This window comes from Triturus cristatus, chromosome 4_2 (assembly GCF_964204655.1).
Source record: "Triturus cristatus chromosome 4_2, aTriCri1.1, whole genome shotgun sequence".
NCBI classification, from domain to species: domain Eukaryota; kingdom Metazoa; phylum Chordata; class Amphibia; order Caudata; family Salamandridae; genus Triturus; species Triturus cristatus.
Genome location: NC_140586.1, coordinates 285,133,113 through 285,156,384, shown reverse-complemented (window position 1 = coordinate 285,156,384; position 23,272 = coordinate 285,133,113). Strand labels below are relative to the sequence as shown.

At 46.0% G+C, this 23,272-nt stretch overlaps 1 protein-coding gene across 1 annotated transcript in view; it reads left to right on the top strand.

Annotated features, from left to right (window-relative positions):
* Nucleotides 1-23,272, top strand: part of TSEN15 (tRNA splicing endonuclease subunit 15) — a 131,657-nt gene that overhangs the window by 39,429 nt on the left and 68,956 nt on the right. The window contains exon 2 of the mRNA XM_085601534.1: nt 13,328-13,409. Coding sequence (XP_085457660.1) covers nt 13,328-13,409 — 82 coding nt within the window. The remainder of the gene's footprint in view (nt 1-13,327; nt 13,410-23,272) is intronic.

Genomic DNA, 23,272 nt, shown 5'->3' with positions numbered 1-23,272 from the left:
GGCAAAGTCGCCCTTCCCTTCCAAGATAGACCTAACAATGGCCACCTTCCTGGCGAAGTATGAAGGACCCTCTGAAGGGCATAGACAGGTCTTGGCGGGCTTCCTAAGACCAGCTTATCGATGCCATATGCCCCATGACAAAAATCCTAGACATGTCAGAAGAGGCCAAGGTTTCAGAGTCCCTGATTTCCCCAGAGATCCTCTCCAACTGGGCCCAGCGCGCCATTATCTTCATGGGTAATGCCAACTGCGCGCTATCAACAGAGCGTCGCCGCTCCTTGCTCATCAAGCTGGACCCCAAGTTGGGGGACTTATCGTCCTTGGACGCTGGCGCACAGTCGCAAGAGAGCCTTTTTGGGGACTGGGTATGTTCGTGGCGACCTTTACCTCTCGGGTTTTCCACAAAGCTGGCCGAGGCCGTTCGGTCGGCCGGGGGTCGTACCAGAATCCCCCCAAGGGATAAGGGTCCTTATGAAAGAACTACCAAACTAGCCGCAACTTCACCAACTTCTACCCCACAAGAGGCCAGCGTTTCAAGGGATGTGGAGGCCCCAGAGGCCTTGCAGGAGGCAACAACGCTAACCGGCAGTTATTTTACCATCCGCTCAAATCTGGGTGGGGGGTAGACTAGTGAGGCTTGGGCCTCCCTCAACTCAGATGCTTAGGTCCTTCAGACGGTGCTGGGTTTCTCTATGGAGTTTTACGACCGCACCCAGCGGGCATCACACCCTTGCCCCATCTGTGTTTTGGCCCGCGATGCAAAGTTCATCGACGGGAAGGTCTCTGCGCTTCTGTGCAAAGGGGCCATCTGTCAATCGACACTGCATTGCGATGGTTTCCTCAACAATATTTTTCTCGTCAACAAATCCGATGGCAGCCGGCGCCCGGTTATCAACCTCCGGGAGTTCAACGAGTACGTGGTGTACCACCACTTCAAAATGGAGGGGATTCATCTCCTTTGGCACATCCTGCTTCCATCGGACTGGATGGTGCAGCTGGACTTGAAGGACGCCTACCTGGTGGTTCTGATATCTCCCCCGCCCCCCCCCCCCAACCCCCCTCGTCAGTTCCTGCAAATCTGTTGGAGGGAGCTCATTTTCAAGTTCACCACGCTCCCCTTCGGCCTATCCTCCGCACCGTGGCGCTTCACCAAGGTGCTCCATCCGGCAGTGGATTTTTTCAGAGCCCAGCGCATACGCATGACCGTGTACCTGGACGATATCCTGCACATAGCGCAATACCCCAGGAGACTGGTGACCCAACTCCAGCTCGCGGTGGACTTCCTGCAGGGATTAGGATTCGTAATGAACAAAAATAAGTCTGTTCTCTCTCCAACCCAGATGGTGACCTTCCTCTGGTTCACCGTGGACTCGGCGCAGTCATCCTTAAGCCTTCCGTCCCGGAAGATGGACAAGAACCACACTAGCTGTGTCAGATGATAGCCAAGCCTCACACATCCCTCGGTCAGATTGCACGCCTGATGGGCCTCCTTTCTTCCATCCAGGCAATGTTTCCGGGCCCTCTTCACTACCGGGCCCTGCAACGTCTCAAGGTGCAACACCTGCGGAAGGCCTTGACCTTCGCCCAATCGGTTCCCCTTACAGTGGAAGCAAAGGAGGAAATCGCTTGGTGGCTAACCCGCATGGAATGGACGGGCGATTTTTGTCTCGGCTCTCGATTTGGTCATGGAATCGGACGCAAGCAGGTCCGGCTGGGGTGCGCGATGTGGGGAGTTCTCCACAGGAGGAAGTTGGTCATTGGACAAACAAAGCCTTCACATCAATTGTCTGGAACTGCTGGCGGGGTGGTTTGCCATCTGCTGTTGGACCAGAGACCGGATCCAATCCTGTGTGCTCCTCAAGATGAAAAGCGTCCCGACTGTCTGTTATATCAATCACCTGGGGGGCTCCCGGTCTGAGTGCTGGCGGATGTGGCGAAGGACTTCTGAAACTTCTGCCTGGAACATCACATCTCTGTCACGGCGGAATACCTCCCAGGCCAGGCCAATCAAGTGGTGGATTGGCATTCAAGACACCTTCACGACTCCTGCCTGTGGAAGCTGGACCACTATGGGGCCCCTTCTCGGTCGACCTGTTTGCATCACGTCTTGACCATCAGATTCCCTGGTTTTTCAGCTGGAGGCCGGGTCCGTTGGCGGCAGCCAAGGATGCATTCCCCCAGGACTGGAGTCAGGAGTGCGGATATACGTTTACCCAGTTATCGATGATCACCAAATTGGCAGCTCAGGACTGCAGTCCAGTGGCGGAGGTGGTCATGGTGACTCCACTGTGGAGATTGCAAGTTTGGTTTCTGGTTCTTCTGGAACTTTCTTGGGATTCTCCAATCAAACTCCCCCTGCTTCCACATCTTCTGCTGCGTCCGGACCAAGTCCCGCATCGCCTCATTGCTCGGGGCTCTCTGCAATTGATGGCGTGGTGGATTTCAGGCAATGCGGGTTGCTCCCAGGCCTCTCACGACCGGCTGAACGTCTCTTGTCCAAGGTGTGGGCAGACAGCACCACCAAACGTTATCGTTCCGCATGGACAAGATTGGTTCGTTGGGGTCTACGACAGAATCTGGGATCCTGTGGTAGCTGACCTCATACAGATTAAGAATTTCCTGTCCGACTTGGGTTTGGCTTATCGTTCGAGCAAAGCGATCAGAACTGCGATCTCAGCTGGGCATGCGCCGATAGAGGGGACCCCGGTGGGGAAACACCTGTTTGTTTGTAGGCTGCTGCGCGGGATTCAACTTTCTGTCTCCCCCCCCGAACCATGCTACAGTCTTGTGGGATGTCAATTTAGTCCTGAACCTGTTTCTCTCTTGGCAACCCAACAAGTATCTGTCCCCGAAGGAACTCTCCGCCAAGCTGGCAGTGCTGTTATGCTTGGTCTCAAGTTGGAGGGTCTCGGATGTGCGAGCCTTGGACATTTCGGCGAGGGTTTATTCCCCTGATGGAGTGGTTTTCACAATAGGCTGACGTACTAAGTCGCTCACATGCACGGTTACGTACCCTGTGTTCACAGACTTCCCTAAATTTTGCGTTGTCACAAAAGCTTATGAGGATTTGAACCCGGAATTTCGTCCTTATTGCGCTAAAAACACGCCCCATAAGACAGTCTCATCTCCACCATAGCCAGGTGGGTGCAGTGAATCAAGCAAGAGGCAGACATTAACACCAAAATGTTTGGGGCCCATTCGGCCAGGGGAGCTATGGCGACAAAGGCCTTCTGCTTAGGGCTTTTTCTGGAAGACCTGTTGCGGGCAGCAGACTGGTCTTCAGACTGGGCCTTCAAGAGGTTTTGCTTCAAGCCAGTGATTGAGGTAGCTCAATTGGTGGTAAGTAAGCTTTGAACTAGCGTAATCCTCACCTCCGTTCCTGACATCGAATGAAAATTTGCCTAACAACGTGAAGGTAAGTTTCAATTCTATTAAGGACACGGAGGTGAGGATTATCCCACCCAAAGAGCATCCTGATGCTGACCCTCCCTGTATAGTAGTAAGTAATTTGTTTACGGTATCTTACATGTACTTGCTGTGGATTCGTAAAGTATCATGTGCAAGTTTTTCCTCTGCTTGTGGAGATGACCGTCTTCAGTAACCTCTGTTCAATGAGTGTTCGACCAGTCCCTCACACAATGTCTCTTTGCAGGGAATGATGGATCAAAACAGGATCAATTAGGTGCATTTATTGGTGTGACTCACGCGAAGAAAGAGGAGGTCCAGTCAGTGAGGGAGAACTATAGGGGTTTTCGCAAAGCAGACACAAGGAGATGATGACGGAGCGCTGAAACTTTTCAGACGCTCACCCCCAGTCCCAGATCTGGGTTGAATCCATCATCGTTCTTTAGCTCACTTCGCCACCTCAGTTCAGACCTAGCTGTATTGAAATCAGTCTTGACCCTGTGCCTCATGGGAACAGTCTAGCCCAAACTGCCAAGCCTGGTCTTCCCTGAACCGGAAACAAGCATCCTGGGGCCGGTTTCGGGGTAACACCCCTCATTAGCCAGGCTAGCTTGAATGCAGTGGCAAAGTGAGCAAGGGACCCACGTCTGGGCATACCCTGCCAACTTAGGGCGAACAAAGCAAACACAAGGAGATGGACGGAGCGCTGAAAGTTTTCAGACACTCTCCCCCGTCACAGATCTGGGTTGAGTCCATCATCGTTCTTTAGCTCACTAAGCCACCTCAGTTCAGACCCAGCTATCCGCTATCCGCAAATCAGACTTGACCTTGGTCCCTTGACCCTGTATGCTTGTTTCCAGTCCAGGGAGGACCTGGTCTGGCAGTTGGGCTGGACTGTTCCCATTGGGCGCAGGGTCAAGACTGATTTGCATATGGCTGGGTTGAAACTGGAATGGCATGGGGAGCAGAAAAAACGATTGATTTAGGCCCTAGTCTCTGTACTGAGGTGAATGCATGACATTGATCTGCATTCTGTCTATCAATTGTTCTTTTTGGACATGGCTCTTCGATCATGGACAGTGTGAAAGGACTAATGGTTTATTGATGTTTTCCCTGGTGTTTATGGGAAGCCTTTTTTCTTGGTTAATGCTAATGGCTGCTGTGAAAATTAAATGTATATAAAGCGATGTAAGAAAGGGCATAATTCTCACCTCAGTGTTCTTAATTGAATAGGTTACAGGGATGTTATAGTTAGGCTGACATTTCACTCATACAAAACCAGAGAGCTTCAGCCGTTGTAGTTACCTAAGGTAACTATAACTTGCGCCCCCGTAATGCACTGCTTATGACTTCACATATTACATCACCATAATCCCACACAGTGGGATTGCTGAGGTGTTCGCAGGCCATGCCCCTTTCTCTGCCACTGCAAACGCTCCTTCTGGCGCACTACTATTTGGGAGATGAAGTCCCCTTGGCTCTTGAGGGTCCCTCGGGGCCAACTAGCACTCCTGTTACCTCCAGTAAGCCCCACACAGCTGGATTGCTGAGAGTTGGTCAGAGGCTACTCCCCCTTTCTTCACCACTCTGCAAACACGCCTCGTGGCACACTGCTGATTGGGGAATGAAGTCTACTTTAGTCCTGAGGCCCTCAGGAGGCCATTAGTGTGCAGAGAGGTGCGTTTGCAGAGTGGTGGGAAAAATGTGCCCCCCCCCGCATTTCAGAAAATTAGCCCTGGGGAGCTGGCAGTCCATGGGGCTGGTGAGCGGGCTGGAGCCCCCCACACATTATTTTAAATATAGCCCAGGGAGGTAACGCTTCCCAGGGCTGCAGGGGGCAGCATGCCCCCCCCCCCTGCACTTCCAATAATTAGTCCCGGGGAGGTGGTGTTCCACGGGGCTGCGGGGGGCCACGTGGGCCCCTGTATCTTTATTTTTAATTGCCCCCGGACCTGGCCCACCCGGGGGCCTAAAGTAAACAAAGCTTTGTTAAAAAAAAAAAAATGTTTTTTTGGGGGGCCCTGGTGGTCCCTGTGGGACACCCTGAACCAGCCTATGGGGTCAGGGTGTTTCTACCCTGCCACCTTTTCTTGTTTTTTTTTTACGTTATTTTCTTGTGACTCGATTCAACCAAGTCACAAATTTGCTGCCAACTCTTCCTAGTTGGAAGTGTTGGCAGCCAATCAGAACTCAGGCACGAGATTGGGAGGGTTCGCGGATCCACCGCAGCCACAGTTGTATACTTTAAATTTCTCAGGAACTACTGAGCGGATTTACATCATTTAACAAAAAGAAAGGTTTCTGGACTAAGAGCTACTTTGTTGCCAAATTTGGTTTAATTCCGTTCAGCAGTTCGGGCTGTAGCTGTGTCTAACGTTTCCCATGGAAATTAACATGGAGAAAAAGTGTTTGGGACGCCCCCTTTTTCTTGGCCCCCGCTTGGCGAATCACCCCGAAACTTTCAACACAGCAGCTGAAGTGAGTGGGGTATTAGTTTTTAAAAGTTTGCGAAGATTCGTCAAACAACGCCAAAGATATTGGCAAATGAAAAAACACTCTTCCTATGGAAACTAGGTCCTAATTATAACTACCTGGAACCACCTTCCACATGGTAGGTTTTGTCTACCTTCTGTTCCTTGCACTAGCAACAGGATCTGGAATTCTGCCGTTTTTATTGGACTGCATGCTAGTGAGCTGCTTTTAGGGTTGGATGCACTGCCTTTGACCTAACGCTAGAAGCACTTAGTCAATATATTTCTAAAAGTGTGCTGTAATTCACATAGTTCAGACTTATTGGATCTGCCATTTTTTGGGAGGAGTGGCACTCCCTTAAGACTCATTAGAGAGACTCCGGCTCACCCGCGATGCTCACTTGCATTGAGGGATACGGGGTTGATAGCTTTTATCCTTGGTTGGTTTTAGAGCCCATCTCGGATCGGCAGAGTGAACAAAGGCAGGCTGGTTAAATGTGCTTGTTGTCCTGGAACTCTTTGATGTGCAACCGAGTTTGTCTGGAGACCCCAGTGATGTTGTCCAGCTATTTGTAGTTCTGTGTCTGTTTAATGTTAATCTTGTCTTTCTGCAGTTTTCTAAACTTGGATGAGTTCCGGGATCCTTGTGGTTCCCCTCAAACAGGCAAGTCCAAGAGGGCTTGATTAGTTTCTGCTCCACCTCGGAGGACCTCCCAGAATTATTGTGTTATTGTTGATTTGATTTATGATTTTGTATAGCACTGAATCACCCCGAGGGGTATCTCTGCGCTTGTAACTGCCCTACTGCATCGGCAGGCTGATTAGAAGAGATAAGTTTTAAGGAGTTTTCTGAAATGAGAGATGGTCATACAATCACGGAGATGTTGTGGTAATTCATTCCAGAGAACCGGGGCCAGATATGAAAAAGCTTTGCCGTCGCTACGTAATTTTTTAACTTTAGGGATAAAGAGTAAGCATTTAGATTCTGACCTAAGAGAGCGTAGAGGAGTTTAATTGGTTATTTTACTAGAGAGATAGGACGGGCCGAGACCGTTTAAGGCCTTGAAGACAATACAGCCTAGCTTAAATTTCACTCTTTTCCTTACTGGAAGCCAGTGGAGCTTTTTCAAAAGGGGCACAGAGGGAGTCCTGGGCGGGGTTCCCACAACTAGGCGGGCCGCCGTGTTCTGCACAACCTGCAGTTTGTTTAAGGAGGCTTCATTGGTCGAAAGAAGCAGGGCATTACAATAATCTATTCTACTCATGATCAAAGCCTGCATCAACGTTTTTCTAGTTGCAGGAGGAAGTAAGGGAAATATTCTCCTGAGTAGGCCCAAAACATAGTAGCAGGTGCCAATCGTAGAGTTGACATGGGCATCTAGAGTGAGCTTTTGATCGATTTTGACACCAAGATTTTTGATCACTTCTTTAGGAGTAGGGGCTTTACCCAACTCCTCAGGCCACCAAGTAGGTGACCAACAAATGGCGGCACCTCCAAACAGCATAATCTCAGATTTTTCAGAGTTTAATTGGAGGAAATTACTTTGCATCCAAGAGGCAATAGCCATCATGCCCTTGGAGAAAATATGCTGGATGTCAGATCTGTTTTTGTCAAAAGTAAGGAGGAGTTGGGTGTCATCTGCATAAGAAATGGGATTAAAACCCAAACTCCTCTTAAGTTTCGACAAAGGGGTCACATGGATATTAAAAAGAGTCGGGCTCAAACACGAGCCCTGAGGGACCCCCTTGGTAACCCGGGAAGGGCCAGACTTAAAAGGGCCCAGGGTGACTGTCTGAGTTCTATCCGTTAAGAAATCAGTCAACCATTTCAAAGCGAGTTCCTGAACCCCCAGATCTTGTAGCCTCTCCAACCGAATCTGATGGGAAATAGTGTCAAATGCTGCTGAAAGGTCAAGCAGCACCAAAAGTGCTGCCTGACCATTGTCCAGTGACATCCTGATGTTATCAGTCACCTCCACTAAGGCAGTCTCCATGCTGTGTTTGGCTGGAAAGCCCGATTGAGAAACATCAAGAGAGTGGGTGGATTCAACTAACGCCAATAGATGTTTATTGATATGTCTTTCTATAAGCTTACTCTGTAAGGGAAGCAAGGAAATGGAACCTGATTTGGTACATTTAAGAAGGGATATAACTTCTGTAACAGCAACTGAGGGTAACTGAGGGTAAAGTGTGTAGTTGAGAGTGTATATTCATATGGTTAGAATAGTCTGCTATAGGAAAGGAGGAAGAGGAATTTGCCAAGATGATTTTCAGATAAATGTTTTCAACTTTCTGAGTGAAAAAAGAAGACATTTTATCACACAAAGATTGCGAAGAAGTGTCAATGGTCTCATAGGCTTTCGGGCTGGTAAAAGATTTCAAAATTTGGAAAAGCATCCTGGAGTTATTTCCAGCTTGATCTAGTAAAGATGCAATGTGAAATTTGCGGGCCTTTTTAATATTTTTATGATATATGGTCAAGGCGATCTTGTAGCTAACTTTATTTTGCTCATTATGAGAGAGTCGCCATGTATGCTCTAGCTTTTTACATAAGCTTTTTTCCTCTCGCAAAGCCGGGGAGTACCAATCCGTGGGAGTGGTTTTCAAAGGGTGGGTTAGAAGCTTCATAGGAGCTACCTTGTCAAGGACGTTAGAAATGACTGAATTGAAATGGAGAAGTTGTTGTTCAGCATTATAGGATACGGTATCCATATCCCAGGAAAGAAACGGGGAGAGAAAATGATTAGGCGTCAATTTATGCCAAGGTCTATACCAGCGGTTTGCAGGAATTATTGGAGTGGCAGAGATAATAGGACTAATAAGTTGGAAATTGATCAAGGAATGATCTGTCCAAGTAAGCGGATTGGTGATAAGATCTAGAGTGTGACCAGCTACATGGGTAGGACCAAAGTTAATTCTTACAAGTCCAGAAGCGGGCAGATCTTCAAGCATAGCATGGCATCCTGGTTATGAGCATCTTCACTATGTATTTTAAAATCTCCTAACAGAAGAAAATTGCGAGTAGCAATTACATGTGGAGAGATAAAATCTTGTAGTTGGCTAGTGAAGTTCAATATCGGGTCAGGGGGCCTGTACACCAGAGCTCCTTTCCAACTGCATTGTGAGAGTAGGTCTATTCTAAATATGAGGCATTCAAATGCCTCTGTACACAATTGGTCAAGGATAGTAATGGATCTAAAATCTTTGTAGATTATAACTATACCACCACCAGCTCGGCCTATCCTGTCATCTCAAAATGCGATAGCCCTCAGGAATGGCCTTGGTAATGGCTGGGATGGAAGAGGGTTTTATCCAGGTTTCAGTGATAAACCCTATCTCAGGATTTATGTCAGTTAAGAGGTCCTATATATTGACTGCATGCTTAGGAAGAGACCTAACATTGGCCAGGAAACAATTCCATTTAGTATTGTTTGATGAAGATCGAGCCGAATCATGAGGGATGTTATTAAGTGAATCAGAAGATTCACTAAGGTGAGACTGTTCTGAAGAGATCGATGGAGGGCAGGAGTATGCAGTGCTCTGAAATCTGCAGGCCAGACATGAAAATGGGCCGTCAAATAGGCAATGCGAGTGAATAGACCGCCTGCAAGGGGCAGGCTTAATATTTAATAGTTGGTCGCGCGTATAGCTGTAGTGTAGGCTAGGGGCCTTTAACGTGACTGACTGAAAACGACCAGGGGTCCTGGCGATGGACTGGCGCGAACGGACGCAGACGGGCTTGCCTCTGGCGCGTCTCCGGCGCGCCATCGGCGCGCCCGATGCGCGCTTGCATCCCCTCTGCTTAAATAGCTCCAGCCACTAGAGCTCTAACCAAAATGGCGCTCAGTAGCTGGCCCTAGCCTGATGTAGTCCCTTGTTTGTCTCGCTAAGCAGCGAGAGGTGTTTCAAAATTTTAAGGTGCAAGTAAGTGGGCGAGACAGCGTTTAGTCAATATCAAATATAGTGACATCTAAAAATAAACATCCAAAGATAAAAGAAATGGCACACGCTATTACCTACCCTCGTGACAACGAGAGGGCGCGGTACAGCAGTGTAAGGGGCAATAAAACGAGCAATTTTTTAAATAAAATCAAGGCGTTCACGGTCAGCAGTAATCTGTCAGTTTCCTTCCGTTACGAGGCGCACTTGCATCCCCCCTGATTAAATAGCTCCAGCCACTAGAGCGCTAACCAAAATGGCGCTCAGTAGCTGGCCCTAGCCTGATGTAGTCCCTTGTTTGTCTCGCTAAGCAGCTTAGATGTGTTACAAAATTTTAAGGTGCAAGTAAGTGGGCGAGACAGCGTTTAGTCAATATCAAATATAGTGGCATCTAAAAATAAACTTCCAAAGATAAAAGAAATAGCACACGCTATTACCTACCCTCGTGACAACGAGAGGGCGCGATACAGCAGTGTAAGCGGCAATAAAACAAGAGCAATTTTTTTAATAAAATCAAGGCGTTCATGGTCAGCAGTAATCCGTCAGTTTCCTTCTGTTGACCATCTGTCACTCCTGGGTTGGCCTCATGTAGGTTCTGTTAGTGATTAACCAAGCCTCATGGAGCTGGACTTGTTTCACTCCTAAGTAGAGCTTGCTTAATATTCTCTGGTTGATTAATTGTGACTGCAGGAGATACGTTTCTGTCACCCCTTGGGTTGGACTTCATATTACTTCCTCCGGTTGATTAACCATGCCTCCAGGGGTTATGTGCGTTATTATGGTACTTTAAGTTAACCAGGAGTTCTATGACCTTAGAAGGAGCAACTACAAGGTACGGCGTAACCGGCGTTCCTTTGTGTAGGTCATGGAAGGTCATATTTTACTCTTAAGGTAGGGGATTCTTCTGCAATGAGTGGCTTGTGTGCTACTGGTAGCTTTGAAGCTTTTGCTTTTCTGAATTAATTACCAAAATTGAAAAGTGTTTATATTTATACCGGTAATGTAAGTCATAAAGCATGTGGCATTAGGGGAAACTTATTACTAATGTTATTACCTTGGTGACCAGGGCACTGGTTCTATGACTGCTATGTATTACCCATGTAAAGGCATTCCAAATTGATAAACCCTTTTTATAGTGCTTCTGGGAACACTGTCTGGAGCACTGAAGTGATCGTTGCTAGCAACCTTGTACTGAGGTGACCACTGCTGGTGATCTTGCACAGGATGGCCACTAATGTAATCTTGTCGAATGTGGCCACTATTACAACACTAATAATAATAGTAGCTCGGGATGGTTTTCATAGAAATTAAGTAGCTCTCATTAGAGAAAAGGCTGGAAACCCCAGAAGGAAAAGGATACTTCATTCCTTATAACAGATAATCTCCCCCTGCGAGCATTTTTAACAGGAAAAATAAAATAACACAACGTTATTTTAGTTTTAGTTTTCCTACTGCAGTGGCTCAGTTCGTTTTATCCGGAGCAGGGCTGGGCTGGCCAGAGCACTGCTGGGAGAGGATTGGGGGCACTCTCTAAGTGCGCATTACGGTTTGGCCGACCGTCTTGGGCTGGCCAAACAGTCATGTGCAGTTAGCAGGTTCTCCATCCCGCTGTATTGTACAACCTGGGTGGAGAACATGCACAGCCTCCCACTCCCTGTCTGAGCGCTGAACTAGGGTGCTCAATCCAATCACGACGCTGCTGTCATTGTCACAGCAGCAGCGTCATTGGTTAGGGGAGTCTGGGATCCTGTGTGCTTCCGGGACTCGAGACAAGAAGAAGAGGCCGGCTGTATCCAGGTAAGTACTTTTTTCTCTTTCATTTCCACACCACCCCCCCGTTCTGTAGTAGCCGCCATTGCCTCACCCTATGAAATCCTCAGCATTTTGCAGTTTCTGATGAGAGAGGTCTGCTGGGTACAGAATTGGGAAATAAATGAGAAACGTGTTGTGTTAAAATAAACACGCCACTATGCATCTTGTGTCATAATTGAAGCCAGCTTTATATTTTAAAGTGTGATGGATTTATTTATTTTAACGATTTCTATAGCGCAGACCTAACCATGTGGTCAGTTTAGCGATTTACAGATAACTTGGTAATTAAATCGCAGTAACAGAATGAATAAGAAAAAAGATAGCTGTACCAGCAGAGACCCATAAAGGTGAGTTCATTTGAATGATGAATCCTGAAGAAGTGCGTTTTCAAATTTTAGGATAATCTGAGAGGATGGCTATTATTGATGTGGCATAATGTCGATAGAATTCTGCATTCCCGCAGTAAACCCCAGCAGGACAGTAAATAAACGTGCCTCATAAAAATGTCTTATCAGCTTATGACTTCATTTTTTTCCGAAAGGAAAAAGGGAGGGAGCTGAAAAGCTAACCTTACTGTAATTGTTAAATTACAGTTGATGGTCTGCTCAGTGCACAGCTATTCAGGCTCATGGCTGAGGTTGCAGGAAAGTAAATTATTTCATTGGAGGAGACGGAGTGACGTCGTTTACTTATTACAGGTGACTATCAGACCTGCCAGCTTTGTAATAATTTACACCTGTGCCATCTTACATGGGAGAAGGAGGAGGGGCATTGAAGAGGGCAGAGCTCTGGAAAGGTACAAGGATTTAGAGCATCAGCATGATGTATTTGCAGCCGGCTTACATGTCCTGGGGAAGAAGCAAAATCTACTGTAGCTTTGGACAGCGTGAGTCTTCATACACCCAGTGGAAACCTACACTGTGGGCGGGTTTCCAGTTTACCTTGGTGTTTACTGTATAACAAAGTCTTTTCACCAGGTGCCCATGTGAAGAGTTCCTATCGTGTGGCTTACAGCACCACCGTGTGAGTTGGTGATGGTGACTGGGGATATCTCAACTAGACTTGTGCAAAATTTAACTTGGAGGCAAAATTTGGAAACTTCTTAATTTTACATTGAATGGAATGTGCAGAATTTCTTGAAAATTCAGATTCTGCAATGTTGTGTAATTTTGGGCTGCTGCAGCCTGCTTCCTGCAGTAAATGTCTTGAGGAGAGACCTATGCCACTTTAAAAAAAAAAAAAAAAATCACTTTCTGTATGGCCTCGAGTGCGTCATTTCACTCTAAAAGTATAATTTTGCAAAATGTTCATGCTATTTTGGAAAGTTTCACAAAGGATGACTGTTCCCGTAAACCCTTATTAACAACTGGACTATATGACGAAAACTGAAAGTGCGTTTAATGAGAAGATTGCGGAGTACAATGTGTTATGTGATAATAAGCTTTGGTAGCGTTGAAGGTCAGACTAAGCCCTACTTTCTGAGCCCCTGCCATGGTGATCTAACGCCTCTGTGGTTCTCTTTGTATATTGTTGGATCTGAGATGAAATGTTGTGTGAATTCTAAAACTTGATTTGTACACTATCTCAACGTACATACATATGTTTTGCGAAACCTTTTCTGCAACAAGTCATTGTGTTTTTGAAACCCTCTGGGTAGATTGTGACCCTCGGGTTTTTCACTATTTTCACGTTTTTTGCAGTTCTTGGAGATGATGGCGCTGAATGTTGCTAGCAGTACTGATGTCTACACCACGTTCCTAGTTTATCTTGACCTTGTGGAAGGTACGTATGACTACAGTTACAATTTTTAGGTCGAGTCTGGGCAGCGCATGTGCTGCTCTGCGGCATGCTGTATTGGAGAATGGATTAGAAGCCCCGCCTACTCTCCGCCCATATTTGTCATTGGCTGGTCATTCGTAAATGCTCTCTTCTAATTCATTAATAGGCTTGTTAGTCCCTCCTTTGTACCGCCTTGTCTTCATTTGTAACTTCCGATGAGGACTGGCCCTTTTACTTCAGTTACACAGTGAGTCTTTTTTAGTCTGTAAGCACTATTTTGTTTAATGAGTTTCTCCTACTGCAGGCACAATATGCTTTCCTGCAACATTCAGCGCGCCATGCGTGCTTTCACTTTCCGAGCAACAGTAACAATGGCGGACACTTTTTTGAATAGGCCTCGCATTTACAAGAGTTTGAGCTGTTGGCATTGTAAATGACAATGCCGTTTATTTAGGTGTTAATTATCAAAACAGATAAATAAAAGGCATTGTCATCTACAATGCCAATAACTTAAACTCTCGCACATGCGAGACCTTTTGCATTGCAAATGCTTGTTTGTTTTGGACCAGGTAAGCTAGCTGATTATTTCTGCTAAGATTTGAGGCAACTGGGACTGGAAGGTTTTTTTTTGTTTTTTTTTAATTTAAAGTCTTTGCATGATTTTTTTGTTCAAAGTAACAGGGTTAATTATTTTGCCTTAGCTTGCAGCTTATTTTTTAAAAGCATTCTAATCTCCTTTTCTAGGATGTGTTTTGTTTTGATGGAGAATTCTTTTTAGATGGAATGGTATGATTAAGACAGATGCCTAAGTAACGGATACCTTGCTCCTTTAATGTGACCGCTCTCCTCATACAATAGCTACACATTCCAGCCTATACCTGTAGAATTTGTTCCTGCATACCAGAGCGTATTCTGCTTCGCATTCGACCCCGTCCAGTCTGAGGACCTGATTCGCAAAGGCTCTTCACAGTCGTGGCGGAGGCCCCGCAGTCGTGGCGGAGGCCCCGCAGTCGTGGCGAAGGCCCCGCAGTCGTGGGAGACTCTCCGTACTTGGAGCAGAATCTCCGCAGTGAGAATTCTCACTGCGAAGATTCCGCCCGAGTGCCAGACTCCCCCACGAGTGCCGAGGTCCTTTGTAAATCAGGCCCTCGGTGTCCATCCAAGAACAACCTAGGGTAAAAAAAAAACCTAACTAACAGAAATATAAACCACAGCCAACAGCAAGTTTCCTAAATTTTGCGAACAGAAAAACCCTTCCATGAGAAATGTTCCTGCACAATCTCCTCTTATTTTCAGAAAGGCTCAGAACTCCAGTCTCGGCCTCTTGGCTCATAGCTGAATCTGATGCAATTCAGTCTAAAATGGCCAATGGCTTATCTGTTGGGACTAGCCTCGAGGCATCTCTCCACACTCTGGTGGTATCTGATTGTGTTGATAAACTGCATGTCTCCGACCATCATTCCTCGATCTACCTGAAGTCTCCCTTCATCTATTTGAAGAACACAACCCTCGCAACTGTACAGAATAATTCCCCCAGGTGTTTTTAGGTCTCGCCTGACCCAGCGCATGCGCTGGTCTGGCGAGATATTTTGTGAGGGCTCCAAAAAGTGATACCAGGCCAGCCTAGAGCCACAGTGCATGTGGGCGCGCGCGTCGCGCTTTACCGCGATTACTTACACTTTCGCGGCCGCTTTGTTGTTTGCTCGCGATGGCGATCACTTTCCCGGCCTCACGGCCGCTTTGATGTTCTCCGTGAGGCTTCAATAGATTGCAGCAGTTAAAACCTTATAAGTGTTTAGTTATGCAACTGGTGCATGGCTAAACACTTATAAGGTCCCAAAGGCGAGACCTATTGGCTATGCCAATGCTTGTTTACTAATACTTCTGGACAACCGCTCTCTATAGGCATTTCTACAGTGCTGGCACGGAGCCAAATATGTATCTTAGCGTATGCTGGACTCCGCTTATGATAGAAGTAGTCTGCATGAAAAGAGGAAATGTAAAGCTGCAACGAGGGGCACAGGGCAGCAATTACAACCCCTGTTCAATTGCAGCGTCCACACCCCATCCCCCCAAAAATAAGCATTGGCAAAGCCAATAAGACTTGGCTTAAGACCCATTGTCAATCGATACAGTGTGGCATAAAGGGTTGCATGCGCTTTTTATTTGGGTGTACACATGCATGATCATGTAAGTGCGAGCATGCACGATCTCGCTTGCGAGTGCCTATAAAATTCTACGGGTCATTTTTTCAGAGCTGGATTGGTAAATTAAAAAAAATGAAAGGTAGCACAGAAGTGTTTTTTTTTTTTTTTTTTTAAAGTGGAAGATCCGACTGCAGTTTGCTGCCCAGCCCTCTGAAACATACAAATCAATAAATAAAATGGCTGGGGGTCAATGAAATTGGGGAGCGGTTGTGGGAGTTAAAGTAACAATAAAGGCGGTGGGGAGGAGGAGGGGAAATGCAGCATACAAGGAAGGAAGCAACAGGATGTGCAGCACATTTATTTATTTATTCATTACATTGTTTATGTGCACAAATCATCCCTACAGGGATCTCTAGGCGCTGTTGCAATGTGGGGTAAAGTGAGATTCGACTACTGAGAGAAAAAACAGGTTTTCAAGAGTTTTTTTTAATGTAGTAAAGTCCGTACATGTTCGAATAGATAAAGGTAGCCTATTCCAATGGTAGGGAGCTAGGAATGAGCAGGCGCTGCCTCCGTGCCTTGTTGTTCTGATGCGTTTTGGGAGTAGAAGCAATTAGCCTCTCGACCTGAGCTGCCGCGCCCAGATATATGATTGATTTCTGCCTTAGAGAGGGCCCTTCCCTTGCAGGGTCTTACATACCAGGAAGAGAAGTTGTAGAATTCTAGGATTTTGGAGAAAAAGGTAGATGGGTCTATAGTTTGCACAATTCTGGGGGTCTGCTGTGGCTTTTTTTTAAAGTGGCTTGATGTATGGTGCCTTCCATTTACAGGGTATGCTAGCCAATTTTAGGGAGAGATTACATAGATCTGTGAGTGGGGTGCACAGAATAGGGGCTAAAGTAGTGATCACTTGAGGAGGTGCTGGGTCTTTCGGGGACCCTGATTTTATCGAATTTATCCGGGCTAAGGTCTGAGTCTCGATTATTGGGCTGAAACTTTCCAACATGCAGCCAGGCGGAACTTCTAGGGAATCCTGTGTGGTGGAGCCTACTCTATTTAAGAATGTGTTATATATAATGTTGATTTTTTGTTTAAAGTAGGCTTCAGTGCGATTGGGATGTCAGAATCGTTTGATTGCCACTCTTAGGATTTGTAATTTCTTTGAGGATTATAAACCACTCCCTAGATGAGTGTTTTTTTCAGAGTTGATTCTCTCTGCAATATGGGTTCTTCTGGCCATATAACAATGTTTGAGATATATTCTAGTTTGCCCTTGTTAGTTTTGTCCTTTCTCCAGAACCGTTCCAGTCTCCTTAATCTGGTTTTCTCCTTCCTTAACGTCTCAGAATACCAGAGGGCCGGGGGATGGTCTCCTCGAGACTTAGGTTTTCTAATTGGCACAATGGCATCAAAGGCATGGTCAAGTGAAGCTTCAAAGGCTGTGCGGGCCAGATTAATATTGTTGTGATCCATAATAGATGGAGGACTGAGGCCGGTAGAAATATGGAAGGCATCACCTCCCTCCAGTGTCTTGTGAGTTTAGGGCCATGGCTGTAAGTCACTTTGTTGAACATGACATCTAAATTAAAATTAATAGAGAAATTGTCGGTCTATGTCTGCTCTATTTGGAGTGTCTATTGATTCGATCCCCTCCTCAGCAAAGATTAGATCTAGTGTGTGCCCTCCTCTATGGGTGGGGCCGGATACTAGTTGTTGTAGACCAAGAGACTCCATATCTACTAGTAGTTAGGTGGTGTCCGGATCTGTTTGGATGTCTATATGAAAGTGGAACTTCCATAGCAGCAGAAAATGATCTGCCACCAGGATATAGGGTGCTAAATGTTCCAGCAACCTGATGCTGAAGTCCTTCCTCCCATCTGGCGGGCGGTACACAAGGGCTCCCTTCCAAGTTATGCCATTTGATGCCTTTAGTTGAAAGATTAGGATGTCCTGCATGAGTGAGGAACAGGAATCTAACGTCTCTATTCTTAGAGGGTTTTTAGTTACTATGGCTACCCCACACCCCCCCCCTTTTAAGTTGTCTTTCACATCTAGTTGTTGTGTAGGCTTGTGGCAGTGCTAAGACTACAGCAGGGGAGGAGGACTGCGTTAACCAGGTTTCTGTAATAAAGCATATACCTGTCCTGGTAGAGTCCAGGAGATCCCATAGTTCTGCTGTGTGCTTGGGTTTCCAGCGTGCATTAAGATATATACACTGAAGCCTAGTCAGGGTACTTGCAGTGTTATTACATCTGTCTAGGTACATGAGGGATATCACTACACGAAGCATGGGAGTGAAGCACCGTCGTGAGAGAGTGTAACATGGGGGGGACAGAAGCACATGAGGGAGACTGCTGGCAAATACATGCAGTCTCATTAAGTGCTTAACCAAAAAGAAAAAAAAGTTCTCTAAAAGTGAGCAGTAGAAGGATGGAGGCCAGCCAATCGGAGAGATGGTAAAGAGTCTATGCTCCAGGTGAGGGGCAAATACAAGCAGAGAAAAGCCATTAAATAATGTGCAGGCAAATGAGTGACATTAAAGCCAACCAATGGTATGCAGCAGGCGGGCTGTAAGCCAAACAATAAGTCCTACAACTTGGGCTGTCTAGTAGGCTCGATCCAAAAAATGGCTACCAAACTGCAAGATAGGTACTACCCAGTACTTCATTAAAAAAATTGCCGGAGACCAAAGTTTTTTTTTTAATGCTTAGGTTGTTGAATACAAGTGTTGCCTTGTTCTGCCAGCACCTTCATATCACTTTATTTCACGGTTGCAGGATTGTTTTCATCCCTGCTATCTCCCCTTGTCATCTTTCTCTTTTTTTTCACCCTTCTCTGACTTGTGCTCTCTCTTGATCAGGGTTAAAGTCTGATGATGAAAAATAAATATGGTACCAAAACACCACTGCAGTGTCTACCACCTATAACCACCTCCACACATATGCACTGGGTGAAAGAGCAGGGAGCATCTGTCCCTTTGACCTAGACAGCACATCTGGGCTGTTATTGTAAAAACGGGGACATGCTTAACTCTAAAATAGATTTTGTGCCTCTTGCATCCCCCAAAAGTGTGTACAGGCCTTTCGTGACTCTCTGTTCTCCTGCAGTACACTGCTTCATTGTTGTTAAAACCTCACCTCACAAAAACCAAAGCCGCAAACAAATGAAACAATTCAAAGATGGCATTACATGAGCCTATGTTCCCACATTCCTGGTCAGTTCTTCCTACCCAACCCTGCCATGCCTGTGCATCTCAAAAGCCCCTGATCTTCCTGCATCCGAACAAATCTGGACATTTAGTTTATCTCTGAGCCTAGGGGCTGCATATCCTTCACATTAAAATTCTTCAAAACAATCCTTGGTGCTCTCTGTTCTGCCATCATTAATGTTTTCCAGCGTATCCCGTGGTGCAACAGCAATACCTCTGGGTTTGCCATCCCACTGGTTTACAAAACATCTTGTCTGTTTTCAACACCGTTCATGGAAAATCCAGGTGTCTCAGCAACCTTTGCACTTTTGTCCATTACAATGTACTTTTGACCCTTCTACTTTATCAGCCAGTAGTGCTTCATCAACCTAACTATGACATTGATTTCATCATGGGGAGGTTTTGAATCCATCTTCACTCAATCTCGCTCTAATCCCAAAAACAGCAGCCCAAGTAGTTTTACCTTCCATTTTTCCATGGCTAAAATTGCACAATCATTTAGTTCCTGAAAAGCCATTAGTGTCTCTCCACTTTCAGCTGGGACTAGTTCAGTTTCAAGAGCAGTGATCGCACGTCTTACCCCGTAAACCGTAGAAAGTGGCCTCTCACTTCAATCACACGGAAGTACTCCCAAATAAAGAAAGAGGCCATCATCACAATCCACTCGAGTCTAAGGCTCTTCCGCATATAGATGGGTCTCCGCTCCAAGTTGAGGCCAACCATAAGGTACTGGTGCTACTATTCCAGGACCATCACCCACTATCATGGAGAGAGAAGTGGGCACTAACTGCAGGAGTGCCAATTTGGAGTTGAGCTACCAGTTGTACGTGGACAACCCAGGAGACTGACTTCCCCAACACCGGAAGCCGAGTACCTGCCAGCAATATGAAGAAGCCCATGATGGAGAATGCGGTACTGTTGGTTGGCATAGCTGTAACCGCAGCCACTGACCTGTAAGAAGTGATATGATAATTGACTGCTGACCTTGCATCTCAAACTGTGCCCTGGGATTAGCATGACAACAAGTGTAAGACTTTGCTGGAAGGAAGCCACCATGTCAACCCATGATTAGGCAGACATTAGGAACATCAGTCAACAGATATCCATCACCATTGTGTTTTTGCTATTTCACGGGGTAAGAAGTCTCTTGTCCCCATCCCTGACTTCTGGGATCATGTAACTGGCACACAGTGGTCACGAGACTTTGTCAAAGTGTGGAAATGTGGATTTTCCTGATCAGTTATGTCCCCTATCTTGGACCCCAACGGTTCTATATGCATGTTACAAGTACATGTATGTTCCCTCCAGTTCCCGTTTCTAAGACGCAAACATATGTGTGTCTACCGTCGACATGTTCTCTGTCAGATCCGCCATCAAAGGGCTGGATATTCGATTCCTAAACATGAAAGGCCACCGACTTTATATGGCTAAGTTACTCCATTTTTACAGTTCAGGCAAGTAGGCCCGATTCTGTCCTCAAGTCTTTCCCTGCTCTCTGTCTCTGACAGCTTCAACTTGAGCTCGCATCTGTATCCATGAACTTTGTCCTACTCCCTGTGCAGCTAACGGTGCCTGCCTCGACCAGTTTTCGCCTGCCTGCCAAGAAGTTGTATTTCACCTTCGAATTATCTATTTTGCTCTTCAGCCGATGCATTCCTGTCTAGTGATTTAGGTAAACATTTCCCTTAGCTCACAAGCAAGGACTCAGCCTTTCCGTCCTCCTGCAAGTGATTCATAGCCCTGCTGCCATGGAAAGTTTTCTATCCCTCGCATCTCATATAGACACTTAGACGTTTGTGCACGCACACAGTCAGTATAGACTAGATTCTGTTCAAGAGTCCTTCCTTGTGGATAACATAGTTCTTTAAACATAGGATGTTAGATATGATTTGGGATTAGGTTGACTTGACCCCCCAGACTTTTCGTCTCCACATGTAGAGCTAAATGTCAAGTCCCCTTCACCCCCTAGTTACACGTCAATTACACGTCATACTGCTGCGCGCGCATCTATGCCAAGTATTATCTTATAGATCCACCTATGTCTGATAATCCTAACCAATCATGTTTCTTTTATTCCTTATTACGCCTAGTTTCGATTACGTACCTGTCATGTCACTCTTCTTATCAAATGTTACGCCTTCTACATTCGTTTCATTGTAATGCACTTATTATAAAAATGCATGTCTGTCAATAAAGTATTGTACTTCACTTCCTGAACCCTCGTGGTGACGGAACCTGAAGGCCGCGACTCGAGTCGGCCATTTTGAATGGAATAAAGCCCATTTAGAAAACCTCTTATACCACGGATTCTGCCTCTTGTTATTTTGAGCTATTTACTTTATTTTAAGATTCCGTATGAAATTCAGTCCGGTATTTTTATTTACCACATAATGGCGCCCGAACAGGGACACTTTCTCATCTCACGCGCCGGCGGTGCGTTGCAGGCCCGGTCTCCTGCCACAGCTGGACGGACCATAAACGCGTACCAGCAGGATTTCCTGTAAGCTCCCTCCGGTCAAGCGGGGGCGACTGAGGCTGCGATCAACCCAGACGAGGCGGTGAGAAGTGCGAAGTATCCCGACCAGAGCCTAGCTGAGAGAGCAAGATCCGAGGTATACAGAGGCCCACCAGGTTTTTCCGAAATCCCGATGTCCAGAGGGTCCGCTGTCCGCAGTTATCGAGTCCTGTCCATTCTCTGAGGCCTTCCGTTTCAAGGAGCTACTCGGTGAGTACCATCGCCGGGGAGGCGTGTTGACGCGCACATAGGTTGTGCCGGTCAAGACGGATTTGGGTACACAAATCCGGTCTGCACTGTTTAGCAGTGTATATGTACTGTTTAGCAGTATATCAAGTATTCCGAAGTATTCAGTTATTGTCAAGAATTCAGCGTGGTGATTAGTTAGGCAGACTGTCATCATTGTCGATCATTGTTATAATGTTTAATGTTTAATGTTTAAAGTATTCAGAAATGTCTTGCATATTGTGGTATGAATGACTGTTCATTGTTCACTGTTCATTTATTGTGTTTTTCGTATTAAGAAAATTCAAGAGTAAGTATCAGATCAGTTGTAAATATGCCACTCTTCTCGAAGTTAAGACAGATTACTACCAGAAAAGGGGTGCTTGAAGAAGCAGTTCCTATTCCTCCTAGGGACACTCCAGGGCATTTTATGTACCATAAACATGGCTTAGATGCCATATTGTTTCTTGATCTATGGGTAGATTATACCAAGGGATTGCCGGAAAGTCAAAGGTGGCCCGTAGCGGGAACCTGGGATGCAGAATGCATCATGAAAGTGGAGGAAGAGTTATGGAAAAGAAAGGTCAGACAGTCACAGAAAGACGCTGTTGAGTTATGGCGTAAAGAATCTCATAGACTAACAGAAAAAGCACGTAGACAAGAAGAGAGGAGTAAAGAAAGTTCAAATAAAGTTCAAGAAAATCTATTAATTGAGGAAGGTATCCGAGTGAAATCAGAACAAGTAAATAGACAAAGAAATGCTCTTATGAATGGTATGTATCCCCTACTAGCCGAAGGATTACCTAAGGCTGCTCCAGAGATACCAAAAGACTTGCCACCCCCATTATTTCCAATTAAGGTACATCCAAAAGGGCATCCCAGAACCGCAGAAGATGTTTTTCTTTCCTCATATCTAGACGACGCAGCTCCCGAGTATGCTAACGCCGCACCACATAAACCGTCTGGCGGAGGGGTTCAACGTCAGGATCAGGTATCTGTCCCCGTGCAACAGCAAGTCCCGACACAAGCTTCGGCAAGCACATCTGTTTCCGCATCTGTCTCCGCAGTCGACTCTACAGGGGTATCAACACCCATAGTTGCTGTGTCACGTTCAACGAACCCATTCACACCCGACGCCCCAGATGGGGCCACGGGAGGGGCTAGCATTACCTTCACACCACCTAGAATAAATAAACTTGTCTTTCAAGAGTCAGCACATTCACGTACACCTAAATTCGTAAGTGAACGTACGCTTAAGGAACTTCTTGTAAATTGTAGATATGACCCGGTGGTTGGTAAAGAGGACGAAATGGTCCTGGCATCATTACGTATCAGGCGAGCCGCAGAGTATTTAGCGAGGTTACCAGGGATGACTACGCATCTGGATAACATATATCATTTTGTTCAAACAGGACGAGATCCAGGATGTATTAACAGAGCTATGGAATTCCAGAAAGTAGAGATACAGGGGGAACTGTTACGTTTCCTCATAAACTGTGTAATCAGAAATCAAGATCGTCCGGGGGTAGACCCGAATGCAATGCTTACTCTTACAAGATGGAGTCAGAATATATCAGAAGGGAGACACGATAAGCAAAATTGTATAATAGCCATGTGCCGAAAAATACGTAAAGAAATAGAGCGTATTCATGAAGAAAGATTGGGAACAGACGAGTTTGAGCAAGATGAAGTGTCCGAATCAGGGAATTCCGCAAGACAGTCAGAGACCATAGCCTATGTAGGCAGAGGAAGATCCTGTGAAAATACTAGA